This window comes from Triturus cristatus, chromosome 4_1, assembly GCF_964204655.1.
Source record: "Triturus cristatus chromosome 4_1, aTriCri1.1, whole genome shotgun sequence".
In the NCBI taxonomy this organism is placed as follows: Eukaryota; Metazoa; Chordata; class Amphibia; order Caudata; family Salamandridae; genus Triturus; species Triturus cristatus.
The window spans coordinates 795,636,941-795,661,629 of NC_140585.1; the positions used below are offsets into that span (position 1 = coordinate 795,636,941).

General features: G+C 41.9%; 1 protein-coding gene across 5 annotated transcripts in view; it reads right to left on the bottom strand.

Moving 5' to 3' along the window:
- VEZT (vezatin, adherens junctions transmembrane protein) overlaps positions 1–24,689 on the bottom strand; it is a 222,349-nt gene that overhangs the window by 66,265 nt on the left and 131,395 nt on the right. For 3 of the 5 annotated variants that reach the window (XM_085653384.1, XM_085653382.1, XM_085653386.1), the window contains exons 6-7: positions 12,461–12,610; positions 7,039–7,186 (exon numbers count right to left, since the gene is read on the bottom strand). In XM_085653384.1, coding sequence (XP_085509510.1) covers positions 7,039–7,186; positions 12,461–12,610 — 298 coding nt within the window. The remainder of the gene's footprint in view (positions 1–7,038; positions 7,187–12,460; positions 12,611–24,689) is intronic. The other 2 variants (XM_085653385.1, XM_085653383.1) reach the window with 1 other exon arrangement.

A 24,689-nucleotide genomic window follows, 5' to 3' on the forward strand; every position in this document is an offset into this window, starting at 1 on the left:
TGCAGAGTGTAGTAATGTTGGATTACATTTACTAGTATATCTTGATCCTCTGTCTCGTCCTAAGGAGGATTTAGTAGTCACCGGTGTGCAATACTTTGCAATTATATCCTTATTTACGGTTTTCCCTTTTACAAGCAGGTCTGCTTTTCTATCTCATGCTGATACTAGAGACAGTCCCTTACATGGTCATAACCATCACGTGCTGTAATTCTTTCTAGCTTGATAAGTGTGTCTGGAAACAGAGCGGTGTGCAAATTCTCTGCTTTAAAACTCTCACACTCTGTGAACAAATGTGCAACTGTATCTAGATTGGTATTAGAAACTGCTCTTCTGATTTACAAAATGTACGATTTATCAAGCACTGGTAAACTGACCACTATTGCAGGTATTGGTGATCTACAAGTAATTTTTCATTTTTTATTTCAATTCTCTGTTTTCAACTGTTGTGGTAGTCCCGGAGTCACAAGTCATGCTGTTTGATTCCTTGCATTGTCTGATATATGTGGCGTCTTTTTAATCGTTTTTCATAAAACTATTCAATTTGTTGTCTTTCAGCTTCTATTGCTTATTTATATTGGTAGAGCTAATGTCCCACCTTCAATCCCAATGATGAGAATAATAATGTTTCATATAGTGTTGGCTAACACAGCTTTGCAGCATGATAAATAAAAGTTCTTATTAACACACTGCTCAATACCCTGACTGCATGGACCGTGGAAAGATGTAAGCCGTGCAGCAATATAACCCGGCCCCTTAGGTGGGATACAGGCAGATCTCAGAAGTGAGCGCCTTGACTGGCTTTGCTTGCACAGCGACACTCAAATCAAATGATGTCAACAGGATGGAGTCTTTGCTTCGTATTAGAGACCCCTCTGCACAGTCAAATCCTTGATGTCTTCAAGTATGTCTTTACAACTATTCCCGTTTACCTGCTTTTGTTGTGAATTTCTAAAAGGCCTAAGAGTCTAAGGATAATTAATCGGATTATAAATTAGTTTATTTTATATAACTGTTAAGCATGAAGCCTTTGCATGCTCCAAAATCGAACTGCGTTAACTGCGTTGTTGAGTGCTGTTAATGGTCTTTTTAAGTCCAATTTTATTAATTTTTGTCTGTTTCTCCGAAGTGTATCATCGCAAACCAACTCCTGATACTGGCAGAAAAACCAATGAGTTGCAGTAAGAGAACTGACAAGGCTCAGTATGGACAGGGCGCGCAGCCGACTAACATCGGCAGGTAAAGCCTGGCAACAGAACCAGCACCTCAAGAATAAAGAATCGCCAACAAAAAGTACCTAGAAGTGGACGGTGGACTGCAAGAATGCAACATCTGCCTCGCGTTTGATGTGTTTCAATTCGGCACACTTAAGCACTTGACTAATGAATTGAAAACAAAGTGACTGAAACCACTTTGGACACTGTAGCTGCTGGCCTGCAGAGCTCAGCTGTGAAATAGAATTTGCTCACAATGCACAACACTGATTATCCGAATCGGTCTATTGCTCACCGGAGAGACGGTAAGCACAGTTCTGGCAAAGGTGACCATTACAATTCATAAATATCAGCTGCAAACAGCTTATCCAGTCATTTAGAAGTGCTGATGGCATCTATCATATATGAAGGAGGACAACCAGGCACGCCATGTAAGCCAGTCCTAAAACAGCTACTATAGAATACAGAGGTATGTGAGAATTATAGGTGTTCAGAATCTATTGAAAGCAGCGGTACGACTGAACATGGCCAACAGATGCATGTTTTGTATTCTCTGCACCTCAAAAGGTCAGTCTTGGGTTGCCTCGCTTGTGGGCTGCAGTGGATTTGCTGACCGTGTCCATCAACACATTCTACCTTCCAGTAGCGAGTTTTGAAGCAGAAGTGATATCAGCTGAGGGCAGCTACCGTACTCATCGTGCACACCAGCCTCACTTGCATCGGAGTAGAGATCGGACAATGCCTTTCTCCGTCATATCAATAAAGCTAAAGGTATAGATGTCTAAGCACTCGTTTGCTTACCAGAAATCAGTGCTTTAAGGTCCACCAGCTAACTCCAAGATGTCTATTTGTGGTCTACAAAGCTTGAGAAATGAACAAGAGCCCGACAAGGATTAATTTATCAAGAAATGAGACTTGAACTGACCCCAGCAAATGTGTCAACCTAGTTGATGTGTTAAGTTGTTAAGTCACATGTCATAGCAACTCAGTGCGACTCAACACACTGTGAAAGGATTGGCACCCTAAATCGAATACCTGAAAACCCAAAAATCCCGTCCACCCTGCCATGGCCCCCGGCATGCGGCTCGTAGCAGCTCGCAGCCTATGCCTGTAGCCCGTACACTGCACGTTGCTCGGGCTATTCAGGCAGCTCGGCCTGATATCAATACAACAAATACTAAAACAATGACCATCAGCAATCAACGCGGGCCCCCAGTCAAAATCTATTGGATGAGATAACTCTGAAGGAGGTCAACAGCTATAAATACTTGGGAGCATATATAGACAACAGAGCAAACTTCACTGAGTAAAAACAGTATATGTCAAAGAAATGGAATGCGTGGATTGTTGCTTTCCGCACTCTTGCAAAGAAGTTGGATGGTCTCTCTTTTAAGCAACTACTCACAGTAATAGTGGCTAAACTGTTACTGACCATGGCATACGCTAATGTTGCCGTGCGAGGTCAGGATGCAGCTCGCTTGGAGAGCCTGCAGGTTAGCGCTTTTAAGTGGGTGTCCCGTCTTCGCCAAAGCACATCCCCAGCACAAGTTCGACTAGAGTTCGGGTTTACAAATAGAGCATTTGGGAGAATGTACTTCACAATAAAGAGCTGGTATAAAATAAGATCAGATAGAGAAAGTTTACTAAACATCTCATTATAGACAGCCTTGGAAAAAGATCCTCAATCCATTTATCATACATACCGTTATACTTCACTGAAATCGACAAATCTAATAGAACTCTGGAATAAGAACCTGCCCTTTCTGACTTTCAAACAAGCGGCAAATAAAGCTGCAAAAATGCACAAGTATTTGGAAAAAAAAAAATAGTTTCAATCATTAATCTCATGCTTGGCTTGGATAGTGCTTAAATTCTATTACAGCATGAAACCAGCCCTATTCTTAAGTCTTACACTTCCGGCACAAATTAAGCGAAGATTGACGCCCATTCAATTTGGCAAATTACCAGCGCTGGGTTTTCAACCCGACTTGGAAATATAAAGGTCCAACAACATGTAGACATTGTGGTGCTGAGAAAGATTACTTTATACACTTGGTTTGTACATGTCCCTTTTTATACAAACCACGCGCCTTTCTATTAAAACAGAGTTTTAATGCCAAAGGCATTTGTACATGCAGAGAAGCGATAATAGAAAGTTGAATTGCAAACGGATTAGATTTTGGTCACTGCATGAAAAGGCCGTACTGCTTCAATCCTTAACAATGTACAAGTGCCTGCAAGTGCATTTAAAATCCTATCTTGCACTTATCTAAACTCTCTTGGAATATCAGATGCACTGCATGATGATAGCACATATGGAACACTGAAGGGATGTAACAGGCTGCTAGCTGAGAACAAAACTGGGTAAATCTCGGCTATCCAGTCAATGGTCTGGTACAAAATTAGATAGAGATTTAATTTGATACAGAGATTTATAAAGCACACAGATACTCCATTGAGTGTCTTGGCGCTGGCTTCAAGGCTGTCTGCACAAGCAACAGTAGCACTATTCCTGTTGAAACATTCAGGTTTAAAATGTTTCTTAAAGATTGGTGTCTCAGTTGTTGTACGTAACTCCAAAGAAAGTTTGGTCTGGGCAACTGACCTGAGATAGGAGAAAGACCTGCCTCCAATTCTCGCTTGATGAATCTTTGGGATCTTAGCCAAACGACTGTAGGAAGAGCGGAGACTTCTAGAAGGAGAATAATCTTTAATCTTTTCCCTGTGGTAGCTTGCCCCGTTGGCCTGCAGTGCTTTGTGAGCAAAGAAGTGCTTTGAAAAGAATCCTATTTTTTAATTGGAAGCTAATGAAGAGCCTTCAAGTGAGACATTGGGGGGAGATTAAGGAGAATTCAAGATGTCATGTTCCGGACAACCTGCAGTTTATTAAGACGACAGTCTGGAAGATCCAAGTATAGAGCATTTCCATAGTCCAATCTGAACGTAATCATAGCTTGAATGACTGTTTTTTTTGCAGGGAAGGAGATTAAAGGGAGGAGCTTTTTCAGAATGCATAGCATCCCTAAACAGGCTCCTACCACCAAATGAATCTGTGGTTGAAAAGACAGCGTCCTATCAAATTTGATGCCTAAGTTCTTAACTGTATCCTGTTGATAGTCCGGGGGTGGGGCGCCATTTGGCCAGCCCAGTTTCTCCATACTAGTATGAATAGTTGTGTCCTGCTAAGGTAGTGGTTTCAGTGGCATGTTGTCAGCACTGTTGCATTTTATGGAGCTTTTTACTTGTTGTCTTATTTATTAATCTGAACTGTTCAATTTCATACGAACAACCAGATCTCTTTAAACATGCCATCGGTAAATGATTTTATGAATCGACACCACACAGCGCTGTTGCGATTTAACAATATGCACATTATTTGATAAGGCAGTTAATTAGATCTGTGTGTTTTAATAGTAACATTGCTATGGTTTTAATTAACCAACAAAATAAAGATTTTTGGGCTTTAGTGGCTGTGGTATGAGAGGGCACCTGTACCACATGGAAATCACCCACTCAACCTAGATAAGACTGGATGAATGGCAGTTGTGCCGTGTGGAAGAAACTCATTTTCGTAATATGCTTTCTCACCATAGCAAAATGAAACACTCCGAAATGAGCTGTTAAAATTGTGATGTGCAAACTCCAGGCTTACCCCATCCTCTAGGGGTGCAGCCAAAAGAATGTATAATAGTAATCAATCTGAACCAATCGCACACTTCAAACTGGAATCAGAAATTACTACTGGGGCAAATAAAATGTGTTACAATCAATCAAGACAATGGTATTTTCTTTTTTCAACCTTGGAATGGTGAAAGATAGAGTTAGTCACGGGGACTTGAACATTTGAACTTCAGGTTACAAACAAATCTTTGGAGAAGGCACATTAAGTTGTTGAGTAGCCAATACTTTTCTGGAGCCTGCAAATAAGTACTTCAAATTGGATTAAGTGGACGCCAGAAAAGATAACTGCTTACAGAGTTTCAACAAAGCCCAAAAGTAGTAATATGACAATGTAATGGCAAAGTTCTTCAACGTATAAGTCTGGAAGTGTTAAACATTACTGAAGAATTATGGGTGGACTTTGGGCAGTGATAAAACAATACAGCAGCAAACTTATCCTTTTAGAGGGTTACCATTATGGGCAGGATGGCCTTCAGAAAAACCTCCAAGTTATTTGTCATTAAGGAAGTTTCCTATTCTTTGGCAAAGAGCTGCATGAATTCGGTCAGGCTGAAGCTGTCCGAAATGGAGTGTGAAGAGTCTGGAATACAGCAGCGCCCACCGACACCAAGAGCAGGGACCCAGGCACCTCAGGATAAACTAACATGAAAGTTCCAATCTGGGATAATAAGTTAGGGCACCAGGAATAACAATATTTAGAGAGGAGCAACCAGAGTAAAAAGACAGTGTGCAGTTTAATATTAATAAAGAAAAAACCTAAGCCTTCGCTGTAGATGAAGTGATTAGTAAGGGTCTCTGGCACCGTAGGAAAATGAGAGCACAGAATGCTCCAAACAACCTGGTCTTACAGCCACCAAACTTAGACTCTATCGTCAAGGTGAGACCTTAAACTTTAGAGAGCCTGCAAATCACTTGGAAAGGTTCTAATTTATTACTATAAAATTAATTAATTCTCCATGTGACACGGCTTGTGGTTGAGTCTTCTTAACCACAGCAGGATCCTTCATGTAGAAATACTCCACATCCAACTTATGATGGACAGTTTACAACATGAAGGGGCAAGTAGGATCACTCAAGGAACCAGAACTTTAGGCTCCTGTCAGAAATACAAAACAGTAATAAATTAATAGATTGTCTAAATAGAGGTTGTAGCCTAAGGCAGCTTCAGGCCAACGCTTGTTAAAGCCCTAGTAAAACAGATATTTTGGTGTTTGAATACTTCCCTTCCAATAGCAACGAAGACATTGTTATGACAGCTGTTGCAATCTAGTACCATTTTGAAGTAATTTGTGGTGGTTCTATACTGCGGCTGCCTACAACAGCCTAAGCATTACACTGGCTCAGGATCAAAAAAGAATGGAACTTTGGTCTAAATCCTCTCTCTATTGACCTTTGATTGCTTTGAAGGCCTTAGTAGAGTCCCATAGAAGTTCCCACATACTTTGCTCACATCTTCTAAGCCTAACTGAGAACTGCGCCTATCTTTATGTCGTGCTCCATGACCCTTTAAAATGTCATACCCACCTAAAGAACAGAAAAGAGAAGAAACACCATCAAGTGAACAGAATCAGTAATAAGCATTTGCATTCATGTACTGCATATATGCCAGTATACAAGCCGATTGAAAAAGATTAACATCAACAGAACTACCAGAAAAAAACAGGGGAGTGAAATTACAAAGTGCAGGCACACAAGCCAGAAGAGGGGTGTAAACAGTTTCTCAAGAAGACCTAAAAACGTTTCTCAAACAAGGCCCAGGGCCCTAGTCACAGCCAATAGTTACAGTAAAAGGCTTGCCACACAGAAGGTGAGGTATTTATAACAAGCTGAAAATCAGAAGATGGTAGGACACAAAGGGAACTCAAGATATCATTTAATTTCCTGCTAGTGGAGTGAACCATGTGGGACTGCATGCTCAGGTGGACCACCTATGATGCAAACAGAGATACATCCTTCGTAAATAAACATGCTATGTACAAATCTCATCTAACAGATTGTGAGCTCATGGTTCCCATAAATGTGGCAACATTCGGGAATTGAATTCACAAAGCCTAAAAATGCTGGAAACTGACTACATGTGGGATTGGCATGACCACTATCACTGCCACAGAGCCAGCTGTCTGATTCATTGGATGATGTGGATTACCTTTAATGCTGGCAGGCTGAAGCCGTCTGTCAGGTTGTGCGCCTCCTCCTCCGACACTTGCACCTTGCTCAGCCCCAGACGCAGGTCTTTCAAAGGCACCACGCAGATGTAGTTGGTCACATTGTCAATCTCAGAGTTCAGTGGATAGGTTCACACAGAGTTAAGGCAATCACTAGAAGTATTACTTATCCAACACAACAACAAATCACTCTGTGATTAACAAGTGCCACACACAATCATCAACTTGAACTCCTTACATAAAAAAAAAATCTATATTAGATTTACGTTTTTCAGATGCTACAACCAAATGAATCAATACACGTTTGGCATCAAAAAGCACAAACACAGTTAGAAGATATCAGTTCAGAAGACTTAACCATTCTTCGTCACAAATCGGAAACCATACAAATAAATCTATCTTAGCGTCATCACTTAGTACCCTACAGTCACTGTAGATGGCACCACCTCAGGAGTTTCCTTTGATCGCTCAACACTCCTCCCAACTCCCCCATAGTTTTTTTGTGGCTGTTAGGGCACACTCTAGACTCGTATATGAGGATTTCCAGTATTCGACTTCTGGTCATACGTTTTTTCAAGCAAATCAAGATAGGGGCAGTTTTAAAAAAAATATATATTTTTTTTAAATAAGCAAATCTTGTTTTCCAACAATTACAACAGGTCACATTAAAACCGACAGTCGGCTCCCGGGGGAGGTCAATATCAGTACAGTAATAAACATTACCAAGAGTAATCATGCACACCAAGAAAATGACATCAATCTCATCACATCATCCTCACAATGAACCCGTGCCCACCACCCCAAGCCATTTCCCCCATACTTTGGCGTGTTTAGCAGGTGTCATGGTCACGGCTAGTGGCTCTAGGGGCCTGACACGCGAGTCGCCTTTCTGCCTTCGTTCCCGGTGTCACACATCACTGTGTGGCAGACTTCATGGACCCTTTGCTGCAGCCAAGTATTGGTGGCATTGTCAGCATGTTGCCCGCCTATGACTGGTACCTGCCTTGGTGTTACATGGTGCCTTCCTTGGTGTTACATACCACTTTTGTAATCTGTTTTGTGTGCTGTTATTCTGATACTATTGGTATACCTATGGATATTATGGCAGTTGATAGTCAGCCCTGCTTTGTGGACTGGGTTTTACAATGCTTTCCTTCTACAGAAGAGCATCCTCGCCCTCCCTGCCAAGGAAACTACATTACCCAGACTCGCAAATCGCGGCCATAGTGGCAGGGGGTCTGGTATAAAACGAGCCCTGCCCTTGACCGTGTGGTATTAATCTGCTGGTGCAAATAACTTCATATTGTGGAGAAAACCACAAATCAGCCAGTGTTTCCAAACCAAATAAAACAATGCATGAAAAAATACAAAATCTTATAATTGGGATGAAAGATATGTAAAGGGAACCATTTCTTTTATTGGGAACACGTTTTTATTATATTGAAAACTCAATAAATAAATCAACAGCAAGGTATATTACTAAGAACACACAATAAAAGTATATTCTTACATATCCTATCCATTCTCAGGATAACTGGAGTAGGTCCCATTTTGCCTATCACTCTGTGGTGTACAAATGCTAATTAACAATGACCTTTTCCCAATAAGAATACATTAAATCTACACTGATTTCTTGTTTTTTGCGATCACAAAAGGAAAGCCTGGCAAGAAAAGAGAAGGAGAAATACAAAACACCAAACATTATGCACTCAGATGCTTTACCATGAACACCCTGAAATAAATCATGTTTATTTCCTTGCCCTAAACAGCCCTCTTATCTGGCTTAGTATCAATTTTAATGTAACAAAAATAAAAGTTGCATGTAGGAATATTATTACTACACATACATTATTTAGAAATACTGTGTCCTAAATATAGTTTACCAAAATATTGCGCCAATAGGTGTAGATTGTTTTGGTACCATGCCCAAAAATTGAGCAAAAGCAAATTAATCTTAGCCATTGGCAACTGCCCAGGGCTGCATTCCAGTATATCATTTTTCACCAACTGTGCCAGTAGATGATCCAGCCCAAAATGTCAGATTGGTTTCAACCTACTTAGGCCTTAATCAGTGATGTGCAACTAGAGACTTTCGGCTGAGTTATTACCAGTGGCAGAGGTAAATTCAAGCATTCTTCTCTTATTACTCACTTACTTTATGCTCGTCATTGACCTTGTACAATGCTCCGCTGACTTCTGGTTAAGCCTGCACTATAGAAATATCACAAACATACATACCAAACATCTCTTTTTTGTTTTTCTCTGTGCGGAGCCTTAAGTCCAACATGGTATACGAAGATGTGGGTCCTTGAGTACTGTACCACTCGACTCAAGCTGCACCTTCCCAACAAGGCCGAAACTGGTCTGAGATTGCTCGCGTTCCCTTATAGGCAGGAGCTTGGTCTGGCAGTTTGGGCTGGGTTGTTCCTATAGTAGCACGACCAAGAGTGATTTGCATTTGGCTGGTCTCTGTCTAGACTAGCATAGTGAGCAAAACAACGTAGGACAAGTATATGGTCCTGGGAAACTACCAGAGCCTGAGATTAATTCACGCTTTAAACCAAACAAGTTATGTTTCTAAGACAGACACCCATAGTTTTAATTTAAGTCCCCTCATCTCATTTTATTCTGACCAAATTTGACACTTTTCCGGGTTGCAGGAGGCATGTACATCTTTTTGGAGGAACAACCTTTACATCAAAGCCATTTAACTACGGTCCAAGAGGGCTGGATTCATGCCAGATTTTCAGGATATCCAAATGAGATCAATTTACTTATAAAGAAGGTAAATGGCAATCACAAACTTAGTCAATATTTATCCTGAAAACAAGGCATGGCTACAGCCCTTGTGAGCCACTGTGGGGTATCCCTGCTCTTGGATGTAATGGCAGCCATGGTGGCATTTCAAACTGGATGGATAATGCGTTTGACTAGAATCGAACAAGAGAGATCGACAGAGGAGAACAACCCCAAAAAATGATGACTTTTAAAAAAAATACTGAAAAGTCAAGATGAGTCATTTGATAAGATGCTCACATGTGTTCCTAACGTTTAACGGCAGATGAGAACCGTCAAACGTAGACAGTTTACGGTTTTCACCGCCTACTCTTGACAACATAGACCACTGTCTAATAAACACCCTAAAATTTCTAAAGCATATCATGATTTGGTAAAGGCAGAGCTCTGCAAGAACAAAATTCTACAATTAATTCAGTATTTTGCCGATAGTATTTGATGCAAATAAACTGAACTCTATCAATTTTTTGTCCTGATAATCCCGGTTTGCACCTTCTAAACTATTTGTAATGCGTTATTCAGTTTCAAAAGTGGTCTATTTTTGTATTGTGTGGATTTAGTTGTTGCGACTTTCCACGCGTTTATGTTTAATGTTGCCTCTACCGACCAAAAGCCCCTGAAGAAACCTTAAGGAGTGCGTACATATCTTTGTAAGACTTATTAATTATATTGCAAAAATTAAATTGTTTTGAGAAAATTTTTGTTAATTAAAAAAAGCATCTTTCAAATCCTGATTTTTTTACTTGTTGAAAGCATTGGTTTTTTTTCTCGGGGCCTCAACACCTCTTACAGCACAGTTTATACTCCTTCACCTAAGTAGTGCCAGTGTGATACTTAGTGTGGAAGTCATACCTGCTAAACATGGCTGGAAAAACACAAAGATACAGCAAAAATGCTGCAGTGGCCCTCGCTACAGAAAAATGCAGAATAAAATATGCAAGTAAAGAGTGTTGAAAAAATGTTTTTTAAGTTAACACACCCACACACACGCGCTCGTGCTCTCTATTGTTTTAAACTTGCAAAAGAAAAGCAATATGATTAAATAGGTAGTACAAATAGATCAGTGTTTACTTAAGAAAACTAATTTTATAATATTTTATCCTGGCTTCCTCTAAACCAACCATAGCGGTCCAATTTCTTCAACAGGATATTTTTCAAGGCTCAAGCCATCTTGGCGTTTCCGCGATAGAGATTTACAGGCTTGCTTACAACACACATCTGCTCCTCTGTTAAATGCCTAGTTGGCCTGTCAAGTTCACTACTATATTAATGACGTCACTTTTCTATGTAGTGTTATCACTCCAGGGCTTCTTAACTGTTCTTTTTCTGAAAGACACATAAATAAAGGTCTTCTTAAACTACCAATAAATAAGGATTCCAAAAAAGGATCTTAAAGAACATATCTTAACATTTACAAACTGATTTAAGATCTTCTGTGTTTTCTTGGCCTTAAGCCACAATGGGTATGAAATTTACACTCATTCAGATATTAGCATGTCATTTACACCTAAGCGATGATTGGACTGATTCCAACCAATGAGGGTGCTCTGCAACATTTGATACTTTTGAGCCTTCGAGTGCCTGGAAACCTGGATGGGAATTTGCAGCACTGGATCTGACCAGTCCATACCATGTGGGATCAGTACATCATTAAAAAGCATAGTCAGAGAGAAACCTAAGGGTATAGCTTATTGTTATGACACTGTTTCCTAAAAGTCACATGCGTGTATAGGGCCATACACAATCACTGACTAAGTTCTCTAGTAAAAAAAATATACGATCTAGCCAAAGCAAACCCCCAATGTTTTCAATGTTTTGATGAATTCAAAGGAGACCTTGACGGCCGTCTATTTCCAGTTGCCATGTCAACACAAACCCTCCTCGTCTTCTCAAGTGTCCTCGGGTTCAAATTACGAATGCCAAACAACACAGAGAGGCAGGACAGAGGAAAGCGAGCATCTTACCCACCAACTGCACAGCAACACACCATCACAGTCCTCAGCTGCACTGTTTGAAGTGCGTGAAACAAAATACACATGAAACTCACAAGAACTCCTGAACTTGACAAGGGCATAAGTAGAGCAGCAACAATCCTAGGAGACGAATGGTGACTGAGCAAACGTACACGGCGTTAGCGGTAACGGCTCTCTCGTTTACTGTGCAGGCTTCACCCGTTCCCAGTCTCACCTTCAGGTTCAGAGGATATACCCCTGTCTCAGCAGAAGAAAACGGTGCTGCTTATGCAACCATTTCTCAGCAGGAAAAAAAAGCACAGCACCTTACAATGGTCATTCTGCTGCCCTTCATGTTTAATTTAAAAGAAGTATACATAAGTGTTGAATTTATAAAAAGGGCAACACTAATGCCCTCCTTGCAGTCAGACGTGAAAGCAAATTCTTAGAGTCCCTGTTAAGTTGCTCCTTCTAAATTAAAAGTGAAACAAGAGGTGTCATTCAGCTGCTTTGCACCTTCGAGAAGGGTTTCGTAAATTACATGATAAATTACAACTTTTACATTGTGTTGCTCGTGCGAAAGAGCAGCAAGTAGTAGGGTCTCCCAAGTGCATCTCGGAAAGACCCCATAGCTCGAGGGCATAAAAAAGGATATTTTTTCAGCATGTAGAGGGTGGCCAGTCTTGACAGGCGGAAGTTGGCTCGGACGGACCGGTAGACAGCTTTTCGCAGGCCAATGAGGTGCTGGTTGGGGTGCTGACTGGCTTTGTCGAAGGGGCAAGCAGCACTGACCCTGTCAAGCAAACTTGAAGAGTAAAATGTGATACATCTGTACAGGTGTCCTCGCGCATCCCAAAGCACAGCATCAACAGCAGCATTGACGTCAATCACTTACGAGGCACACCCATTGGATAAAGAAAATGAGGGAGGAGGCAGCATGCACGGAGACTGCCCGTCCTAAGGAACCACAAGACTACAGCATCAATATCTATCGGTCACGAGGGGTGGTCTGTTTACAAACTGTAATGAACAAAGGAACGTGTCACGCCGCTTATGGGGTAGAGTGACCAGACAAGTGCTGGACCAACTAGTGTCATGTCTTTCTCCAACGATGGATTAGCGACAGTCATAGGACAAGTTTTCTAAAACTGTCCCGCCAACCTTAGTGCGATACTTCTCAACATAATACCGTCAGAACAAGTGTATGCATATGTTAAGCTTTACTGCGTGCCGGTTTGATATCAACATTTACATTTTGTAAGAGAAAGTGGTAAATAAAAAATTATAAATATGAACGCCTGACCTTCAGTCCACACAAATGGACGCAGACTCTAGAAATGAAAGCAATCGCAGCTATTCTGTTAGAGTCTCAGCTCTCACGAAAGGGCATAATCATGTTCACTCAACAGCCCATGCGAGGGGCAAATTAAAACAATGTCACCATGACCCTGAAACAGAAAAGGATACCTGTATCTCTTATTCTGTTCTTCTATTCAAATCCAGTCAATATTTTGAGAGTTTCAATTTATTCCTCGTTGGGGTTGGAGGCCTTTATATCACTAATGTGGTCACCTTTAGTTAATTCTACATTGTGTTTTGCTGGTCTACTTGTTTGTTTTTATGTTTTGCCATATTGATCTTATCTTTGTATCTATATTGTATTAAAATGTTATCATACAATTTGGCAAGTTATTTATAGTGTTAATGTTCAGACTATGAACCAAATTGTCCCAGAACATAACAAGCAAGTGCTAAATGACTGGCACAGAAACCCGCAGGCATGCGTCTTAAAAGAGGCGAAAGAATGGTTTTAGGGAAAGGGTTACATAATATATCTGTACAGTAATCAAAAGCATAAAGACCAGATTGTTAAGTACATCCCATGTAGGGAAAGAGCTATGTATTTATGATTTCTGGAAGGCTAGGTCTAAATCTAGCCAACAGTGAGGATGGACAACAGAAGTGTCTGGGGGCTCTTAAGGTGAATCGCTTATTGAATCATCCGCTGTATTTGGATTTTTAGGTGGAGTATAAATTGAAAAGTTGAAGCTGGCTTACTGGCTTGATCTCTTGGAAGTAAAGAGTTGATACTTTCAGAGAGGTGCAGGGACACTTCCTGTGAAGCGCATGGACGAGGCTGAGGCTTGTTCATGTTTTTTCTAACTCGGATAGCGAGGCAGAGAGTTGTGGCAGTGAGGATGGTGTTCAGTCTCTTCTTCTTTTGGCCCATTTTCTGCTTTGCATCTGTCTAGCTGGTCCTCTGGTATAGAGGGCATGAGTATAGACTGGGATGGGAACAATATATTCGATGTAAAGGTTTGAGGTAATGCACAGGATCTTTTTAAGTAACTGCAATATGTTGAACTTGTACTAGTTTAAAGCACCTATCTCGGAGGCCATACAGAGAGTCACATCCAGGTGGAATCTTTGAGGTGGAGATACCTGGCATGGGAGGCAAGGGTGATGGGTGAACTCAAATACAGGGATGGAGTGGAAGCAGATTGTAGACTGCTCCCAGGGGTGTGACAGCTGGGGTCTGATTTGGGAGAAGAGTTGATTGTTGTCTGTGCAGAAGTAAAAAGGTAGGCAAAGGGCTCTTAGCAGGAACAAGAGAAGAAGCATTAAGATGTTCAAGGGGATGGGAACACGTAAAGCCACACAGGACACTGTGGGTAATGGCTATTGTTCTGAGAAGATGACCTCAATTTGACCTATTGGGAGAAGTCAACATCACAAGCAGGAGAAGCAGACTAATGCATCATACATCACCTGAATTCAGAATATTGGCGTTGTTGGCAGCGATGCTGAATGCGACAGAAAGACAGAGAAGGATGTCGGAGTCTGAAAAAGCCTCAGCCTAGACTTCATCAATGACGGAGATCTTGCAATACCTACTGACTAGAGTCTAGGGTGTTGTGTGTCCTCAAAAAGCATTGCAGCCGAGAAGGAATGGCCCTCATGCATTGTGCTCTACCATGGTAGAATACAGTTCCTTCAGTAACTGGCAAGGAAGAAGTGTTAAATGTCTGACCTCGTGGGGACAGGAGTTAAAGACACCATGCTGGAAGGCTGAGAAATAAGAGGAGTTGGTTTAAGAGGTTAGTTGTGGAAAAGGCAAGGATTGGGGTACACTCATTGGCTAGGGAGGCAGGATGGTGTCACTGGAAGGACCTAGGGGTGAAGCGAGAGATACCCTTCGGTCCGCAGTGGGAAGAGTACAGACTCCAATAAATCAGGTACATACTTGTCCCTTTGAGAACACTGATTAAGCCTGTTCCGTGTAGGGAACACTCTGAAGGTGGGCGTTGCGACTGCCACATAGTAACGTACTTCGATGCACTATGCCACTGCCGTTTATTCCTTGGTTTGGCAGCCGGTCTTTGGTACAATGCCAGCTAAAGACATGTGGTTATCCTGTATTTGGTCCAGCGCATAATTATACTAAGGGGCGTTAGATTAATACAGTGTCGGTGACAGAATTGTATTACTTTTTGTATGACAATAAGTGTGTGGAAACAGGAATGATGAGAATAATGAGAATAGTAAGCTAATAGTGGTTTTGATGACCTAGAGACAAACTAGCAGTCATTTTACACTCAATGGATGATACGCTGCTAGATACAAGTTTATTTGAAGCACAATTGTTTGTAGTATTAAGCACTGTGACACTTATGTGAAGCAAGGTCCTGTAATTTTCATTTTGAACCATCATTTTACTATTATTATTATTGTTTATACATTTTAAATATTGGTGACCTATCAGTGAAAGGACCTCAAGAAGAAGGTGGTACATTAATAGTACTATAGTGGTGAGATCGCCTAGAATCATTATTTCATCACGTGTGTTGTGAGGTGGAGGACACAATGGTGTGTATGTGCACACACATAACAAGATGTATATGCCTAATGTTTAATGCAGATGAATATATGTTTTGCAGATTGTGGACCATACTGCAGCTGGTACCACTTTGACGGATGCCATTATTAATAAGTATGGTATTTCCTTGCTGTATATGATTTTTACACTTGGATAGCAGAGTGACAAGAAGTGTGTCCTGATGAAGGCCATGAACCGATAGGTCATCTAAGGCAGAAACATGTTGACCTTACTCCAATAGGGAACATCCATACCCCTATTCACAAAGCTTTTTTAATCCTAACCATCGGAGACACTAATAAAAGTAGATTTTGTCTTCCATGAGCTAGTTTTAACACACTTTTTCACTTCACTTTATTTGCACTCTGCCCCTCACTCCATAATTTCCATGGGATGATTTAAGATCAAAACACCTCGCGCTCCTCTTCTTACAGGAGAGTTGAAGCCCACACTGTGAACCTTGCGGTCACAGTGTGCGAGAGGGAACCCAATGATGAAGCATGTCACCTTTGGGTGAGGGAGGGTTCTCGTCTTTAAAAGACATATATATGCCCTGTCACTTCCATTCACCGACACCATAACAACAGAACACATCCCGATATTTTTTGTGAGTTCAGGACCTAGGGGTGCACAGGAGGGATTTTATTTCTTCTAGTAACAGAGATGAATTAAAAGAACTCGTTCATCAAGCCACTGAAGAAAGGTAGTGGAGGCTGTCGTGAGTGAGCACTTCAACAATGCTGCTTCAGTCTGGATCTATATTCCACCATGCACGTGACATTAATGGACATCACTCATTCTGTAAGCTATTAAATATCTGGCTGCTGAGCACTGTAAAACCAAATGTACCCTCTTTACCATTTGTTCTTTAGTTTTAACTGCACCAAAAATAGGTTTGCTCCAATAATTTGTTCATAAAACATGGAAAGGGAAGGTTGGGTGGATCTGAACTGTGAATCCCGGGAAGGCTCTAGTTTCTTGGCTTTGAAATACCTTCCTTAGCATTAAGAGGCATATAAAAGCATATAGCTGATGTTTGTGAAGTGGGGAATGTCAGACCACACACACACCAACAGAAACATTTAAGGACATTTCTTGCTAGATATTATTATATGTTGTAGATGTCTCTCACATTGCTCGTTGTTCAGTGAAAATGAGAATCTGATTAAAAGGGTTTGGATGCATGCAGTGAAAATAAATCTCATTAAACAACTGTGCCTCTAGGCGCATTGCAGCAGACTCTAGTCACATCATTATGTAAGCAGGTCACTCTTTTATAGGCGTCAAAATAAAACCAACATCGTATCGTACTCCCTCCCTGAGGGATAAAATCTATCTCCCTCCTGCATGCCCCTGCTTGAACCTGCATGTGAAGCAGCCTGGGAGTTTCCAGATATTCACCAAACTACTGTTCATTAGAATTCTTTATCTCTCAATAAAACTGCTTTCAGAGGAGAGCTTAATAATTAGGTCGACACTTGATTTGTATTCATCACTTCTGCTGGTAGCCGCGCAGGTCGTCCTTGGGCAACATAGAATGAGGACCTCAGATGGCAATACAAATCAGCAGGGGGGAAGCAAACCTCAGCAGACCCCACAAGGTTATCTGAGGTAAAGCTATTCATTGTAACTGGAGTGGGAAATCTCTAAGAATCGGTCATGGTGCAGGACAACAGGGTTTGTGCAGTATCTGTGTCCTGACCCCACCTCCATCCAAAAGAGTAGCTCAATGCCAAATTGTGCATTTTTTCTCTTTTAAATAAAGGCAATGCACTGAGTACACATTTACACTTGTTCATGTTAGGTCAGTGTTTCTTCTTTTCAATAACAGAGAAAACCAAAAACAGTACAAATGAGCAGCAAAGCTACTGTTACAAGTTACTCCACAAGAATTATCATTAATTGCTGATACCAAAATGGTGGCCAATTTGAGCCCTAAGTTTTAACAAGGTGGCCCTGAACAATGTAACTATCCGGACTGAAACAAAGTTGGGCATGATGGCAAAAAGGCAGCCATTCCACTTTTTTAAAGGGATACGGAACACAAACAACTTTTTTTTTCTTCAACAGCTAGAATCAGAAATAGTGGTGCGATATTGGAGGGAGGAATCATACAGACCGGGAAGTAGAAACCGTAGTGCAAGCCTGAATCGTCCCCTGAAGAAGAGCGAGAGAAAAAACAATAAATGGATGAACTGGTGCATGGGCAGTGGAATGGGCATTGGACTCCATGTTTATTTTATATTGTGCTTTGTTGGCTTCAGCCTCTGGGAGTTTGATGGAAGATCTACGACTATTACTTGCATGAGGGTCTTCTGGGAGTCTCACACAATAGTCTTTTTTCTAGAAGACAATGGCCTCTCAGAATGAAGTCCATTCCATAGACGGCCTCCCTGATGAGGACAGCCCCATCGCTGCAGTGACTTTCATTTCAAGTGCTGGCCTCTTACAACACTGGTTTGCATTCAGACCCCTTTGAGGGCATTTTCCATGCAGTATTTTTGGTCAATAGGTTCTTTTGCAACAGGTGTAAGAATTTACTTATTTGCATTTGTACTGCGCATCGGCTACCCAAAAGGGTTTCCCGGCGCATTTTATCTGTTGCAGGTGGAGAGAAAAAAAAAGTTTTTTATTTATCGAATAACCAGGTTTTTAACAACTTTCGGAAACTGAAATAGTTAGGCTCATTTCTCAATGAATTGGGGAGAGAGTTCCAGTGAGACGGGCCTAAGTAAGCAAAGGATTTACCTCCTATGCGAGTGCGTTTAAATTTAGGAATCCTGAAACGGCCCTGGGTGGCTAATCTGAGGTTCCTGGATGGAATATATGTGTTTACCAGTGAGCAAAGGTACTTCGGTGCTGTGTTGGCTTTTATTTTATACATGTAGGTGAGAGCTTTAAATTTCACTCGATTTTCAATATTAAGCCAGTGAAGTTTGCGTCGGAATGCAGAGACTGATTCCCTTTTAGGTACATTGCATAGTAATCTGACTGCCGCATTTTGAGCCATTTGTAGACGATGGAGGTTAGCCTTGTTTGATCCTAAATAGAGGACATTTCCATAATCTAAACGGGATGTTATTAAGGCGTTCACCACCGTTTTCCTGGTTGACTCAGGGAGCATCCAGCAGATTTTCCTCAGCCATCGTAAGATGGAGAAACAGGTGGCTGCTACTCTAACTGATTGTGCATGCATGCTCAGAGTATCATCCAGGAGTACACCCAGATTACGTACTTGCGAAACTGGGTTTGGGAGGTTGCCCATTTTCTCTGGCCAATGTTGATGGCTCCATAGATGTTACTGTTTTCCTAGAATGATCACCTCTGTTTTTTCACCGTTTAGTTTTAGGAAATTTTCCTTCATCCAGGTTGCGATGTTGTTCAGTCCAGTTTTAAGCGTAGAGATGTCATTTACGTTTTGGGCAGCCAATGAAAAAATAATTTGTGAATCATCTGCATATGAAAAGATCGTGAGTCCCGACTCCTCAACTAACTCAGCTAAAGGCTTAACATAAATGTTGAAGAGAAGTGGACTCAGGATGGATCCCTGTGGTACACCATGACTGAATGAATGGATTTTGGAACATGTATTTTGAGAGAAAACTTGAAATGTCCTGTTTGAGAGAAAGTCCTGGATCCATTTCAGAGCATCCCCACTGATTCCTACGTTACTCAGAGTGTTTAAGAGCACCTTGTGAGAAATGGTATCGAAAGCAGCGCTCAAATCCAAAAGGATGAGCGCTACTGTTTCTTCTTTATCCAATTTCTGGCGGATTGTCTCAGTGACACCCAGCAGCGTAGTTTCCGTTGAAAAACCTGCCCTAAATCCAGACTGTGACTGGTGAAGAAGTTGGTGAGTGTTCACATATTGTGTCAACTGAAGGTGGATGTGTTTTTCCAAAATTTTAGATGGGATTGGGAGTAAGGAGATGGGACGGTAGTTTTTCGTATCCGTTGCATCAGCATTTGGTTTTTTCAGCAGAGGGTGGATCATAGCATGCTTCCAAAGGGGAGGAACTTTGGCCTCTTTCATTGACATGTTGAGTACCTGCGTTATAGTAGGTATCACAGATAGATTGAACTGCTTAAGGATGTTAGCTGGAACAGGATCTCTTGGTGACCCCGATTTGATTGAATTTAATAGATCTTGAACAGTATTCGTAGTTAATAAGGGCCAATCTTTTAGTTCATGCTCGATCTCTCTTCGATTGGAAAACTGTATACCCTCTGATGCAATAACCTTTAGCCTTGGAGCTTCCGTATCCTGTGAGATGATATCTAGATAGATACCTTCCACTTTATTTATAAAGACGTTTTTTTTTTTTTTTTTGCCACGTTCGGATGTACATTAAACAACATTCTTCATTGTTTCCACTAACAATAAATAACATGTTGAACAGCCAATAGTACTCTAGGTACGTGAGCGAGACAGTAAAGACATATGTACTGCTGTGCCCCGCACTCTGTATGCCAAGCTGAACGCCCAACCGAGGCTCAGGTGCTGCTCAAAGGAATTTAGATTAACAAGGCCTTTAGTTTCTCTATAGAGAGGAATACACGAAGTGGGAGCCCGAAACAACTCCAGACGGAGGGCGCTCCATTTTGTGATCACACAGCAGTACCTTCCCTCTGGCTTTTCTGCCTAGGGCAGGCTCTAGGGCGGTGCGTCCGGTGCCACCGCACCGGGTGCAGACTTCGCGTGTGGGCGCCTGTTTGCTACTTTACATTGTTTTTAAAGCACACGCGGCCACGTTCTGAAATGCAGACTTCAAGTACAGATTAGAGCGTATTGATTTTTTACCCCACACTTTCATTACCCTAATGTTTCACAAAGGGTTCAATTGGGTGGAAATAATTTGATTATTAAAGAGAACCCCCAACCATGGTATTACGTTTCAAATTCTGAGTTGGTGCTTCTCCAGACCAAGCCCCCCTAAACTATACTCCCTACCTGTATGGATGACATTTAAATCCTACCCCTTGTAGTCCTCCATCTTATGCAACGTTTCCTATACATTGATTTACACATATATGATTGATTGTCTCTGTAATGGGTGTGCAATGTAAAGTGCTCCGACACCCTTCACTTTTATGAGTGACACTATAAAACTAATTAAATGCAGCTGAGAGAGAGTGGTTATGGAGACCGTTAAAGGGTGGGAGTGCGGGAATCCATTGCGGAGGTGGTCATTGGGCAGGGGCGCCAAAAATCATTGTCGCACAGGGCCCCACCAGTGCTATAGCCGGCCCGGTTTCTGCCAGTCACAGGACGTTCACCCTGATAACTGAAATCGTGGCCACTTCGGTATTTTCGGAGACTACAGATTACGCTGTGAAAATGCGGCCTTCAAATAGGGGTTTCATTTTTGCTACTTCTGAAGGTAACAACCGGAGTGAGTCCACACTCCTAGTCAAAGAAAAGAAACTACCACAGAAATACACAAAGACCAACATTAGACAGGCGGCGACGGTGCCTCAGTTAATGGTGAGCCTCTCTTACAGCAAGTGAGAAAACAAATGTGCCTGAGCGATGGCCAATAAATACTGGTTGCTTCATAGGACCCATTGGGCATACAAAAAGACGCGGATGTAAAACTCAAAGGAAGGATGCATGAAGCAAAGAGCCTAATACATGCACACCCACCTACAACCATAGTCAGGACTAAGAAGGACGAGAGGACAACTATGGATGCAGCTTAATAGAAGCAGTAAGAGACGAGAACATGAGTGAGAAAGGCAGACAGCGCAAGAAGATGACCAAGATAACTACAGAAGAGAGAGACAGAAAGAGGCAGACACGAAAAGAGCTAGAAGGCAAGAGAGAAAGGAGCTGTCAGGCACACAGCTATAGCCACACAAACATGAAAGACAACTGTGCAAAACGACAATGAGATAGCTCAGTTAAATTGAGTATTTGCTAATGAAATTTATATGGAACCTCCAAATCACAGATTTGAGCACTGGTTAATTTGTGCCGGTTTTCAGGGAACTTCGCTACCTTCTGCACTAATCCAGTTATGGTCTGAGCACTTCAAGACAGCAGATTTCCAATACGCACAGAAATAAATGAAGGACAGCCAATAAAGCCACCCTTCGAAAGGTCAGCATATATTGGTAGTAAGGCGGACACAAAGATCAAACGGGACAGAGAAAGATACCGAGAGGTTAAGTAAGATAATGACATACAAACAGCCAGAGACTGACCAGAATGAACTAAAAGCACATCGGCTAAAAGACCATGTGCTTTTAGTTGGGAGAGGACGTAGCCTTACGGCTACAGCGGTCGACCTTGAAGCTGGGGACCCGGGTTCGAGTTTCAGCAAGTCTCAGCAACAACGCTCAATATCCTGTGATACTGGGCAAATCACTCAATCTCCCCATGCCCAACAAAATTTAATGTGTCCTTCTGTAACGAAACTGGTGCTCATGTAAAGCACTCCGATAACCTATATCTTCGGGTCTAGTTCGAGCTATAAAAAAACTATTTAAAAAAAAAGAAAAAAAGAGGAGATTATAAAACAGGTAAAAAGAAATTAAAAGAGAAAATGGTAGGAGGACTGAGAGGTACCCCAAGCATGACAGAGAAATGTTCACATTTATGAGACAAATAATCCTACCTGGAATTACTTCCTTAATTACCACAATCATTTTGCTCCCAAGCTTTCAAAAGAATTGAGTACAATGTTGCTACCTTCCAACCTAATCTGAAGAACTGTCAAGTGAAGTACTTTTGTTGCTATGGCATTTTTAGTTTTTCTAATAGTCCGTGGCGTGGGGTCTGAATACGGCTCAGGGCCACTTGGATAAAAGCTTCCTGAGGGTCCACGGTCACTGCAATGTTTTGTGGCTCCGAAGGCAAAGCAATATGTTGCCACACAGCACTTCCCCTCTGCTAAAATGGGACCACGGTCAATATGGCGACTAGTTGCTGGTCACACTTTAGGTAGCTGATCAGCACTGTCTTGATGTATTTCTGGCCCTACGAGTGACAGTGTCTTTGTCCCCTGTGTATCCATTTTGGTTACCCTGAGACAGTTGTTATGCTCTGTCAAAATTTTAACCATGGAGTCTTTGCTTGAGGCATTCGCTTGACTTTCACCCTATGCTGTCTAATGACAGGATGGCCCCATCATTCAAAGATTCCCTCATTTACTCACAAAACACTCAAACTTACTTTCCAAAGTTTCCACCTGATGGGACCGGAATGTCCCCTGCATGGTAAATGGGCATGTGGGCCGCCCTCAGTGCCCGTCTGAAAGTAAAACTGGTATCCATACTTCTATTTTGGCCCTGGCGTCACACTAGAGTGTGCAAAGAGGCCTGGCATGCCCCAGATAATGGGAGCTCCAGGACCTGCCCTGTGAACTGGAGATGCATTTATAGTAGGCAATGGACTACTGTCCATTGTATGGGTGTAACACAGTGGGCCGTGGTGGTAGCATATTGTGTTTTGAATTTTTAGTGTGACCAGATCTTCTTCCTGCGTCACTGAGTGCATTCCACGGACCCTGCTCGTTCAAAGTTGTACAGTGATGTGAAACACAGAACCTTGTGCCGACATGTGTGCATGTCGAGTGCATGTGTGTATGCAGTGCATGTGTAGCACATGTATGATAGTAGGACTCTGTATTGTGTGAATCTGGCTACTGTGGCCAGTGGGATCCATTTTGGATGGGCTGGCATGATACAAAACGAAGGAAAAGAACAGCTTCCACCGGACAGAACAGAGCAATCCAGGAGGTACCAGTCCTGCTAAGGGGTCACCTGGTCTCTCAGCACAGTTTACAAGTGAGCTATATCAATATTGTACCCCAGCATGCATTCCTGTGACACCAGGCAATCAACCTCGGTCTTGAAAGTCTGGTGCCGCCACTGCTGATGAGGAGAGGAAATCTGCACCATTGGCATGCGATCTCCATCACCTCAGCTGGGGCACCCAATAGCCCTGTGGCCACCCGAACAGGATATGACACCAACCAAGAGTGCACAGAAAAGCAAACGGAATCGGTCTCACGCATAACCACTTCATAACATAGGAGAACGAGGGTCACCCACACTAGCTGAAGTCTACCTTTCTGTGTTTCATGGTAAACCGTCTGCCTTTTGTCTGTTGTATAAGCCACTTTGCATTGTTTCCACGCAAACTGGTAAACTTGTAAAAGTTGCTGCAGGGACGCCAATGATTTATGAGCATTGAGTGCGTAGGTTTACGCTGCAGTGCCTAGGTGGGATTATTGGGGTCTCTGAAGAAGCCGGAACAGTGGAGGGTGCTAATTTCAAGTGCTCCAAATCGTGCTCCTTTCTAGCGAATGAAATCTACATCCAAAATGTACTCCCGAGTTAGTCTGCATAATCATTTATAAAAAGAAAAACACACTCACAATATTTATGATATGCCTCAGATTATCTGATGTCATGCCAGTGACCACGAGCGGAACAGCATGGGCCTCTGGTTTACAATCGAGCAACCAAGGAGGAAACTCTGCTTCCTTTTAGACCGCATGGTTAGTTGGTGTCTCATTGTGACAGTGATGTCTTACCATGCTCGGCTGTGTCAGAGCATGCCCACACCATCCCCAGAGGATATGAGCAGAAGACTGACACACAATCAGCAAGTCTTCATATTGCCCCACACTAAAAAAGACCCGACATTGCACAATTTGCACTTCTCCAGAATGAGAGTCGCAGCTTTCTTGAAGCAGAGGAGTGAAATCCACAGCAACACGTTATACCTGGGTTACCTGGCTAATTCAGACATTCTGTAACATGCAGCACATTTTGGCATCATTATGCATGATTTATGGGTCATAACAGGGTCCCTACTGTATTTAAAAAATGTATTAAGTAATTTAATCTTAGACCTTGTCCACTCCTGAAACACACGGTGTTCTAAAGACAGCTTTTATAGTTTTTTGGACTTGAATATGAGCAACAATCAAGTCATCTGAAATACTGACAACTGCTGAAATTCTGCCCATTTGGAGATAAAAAAACAAAAGAGAACTAG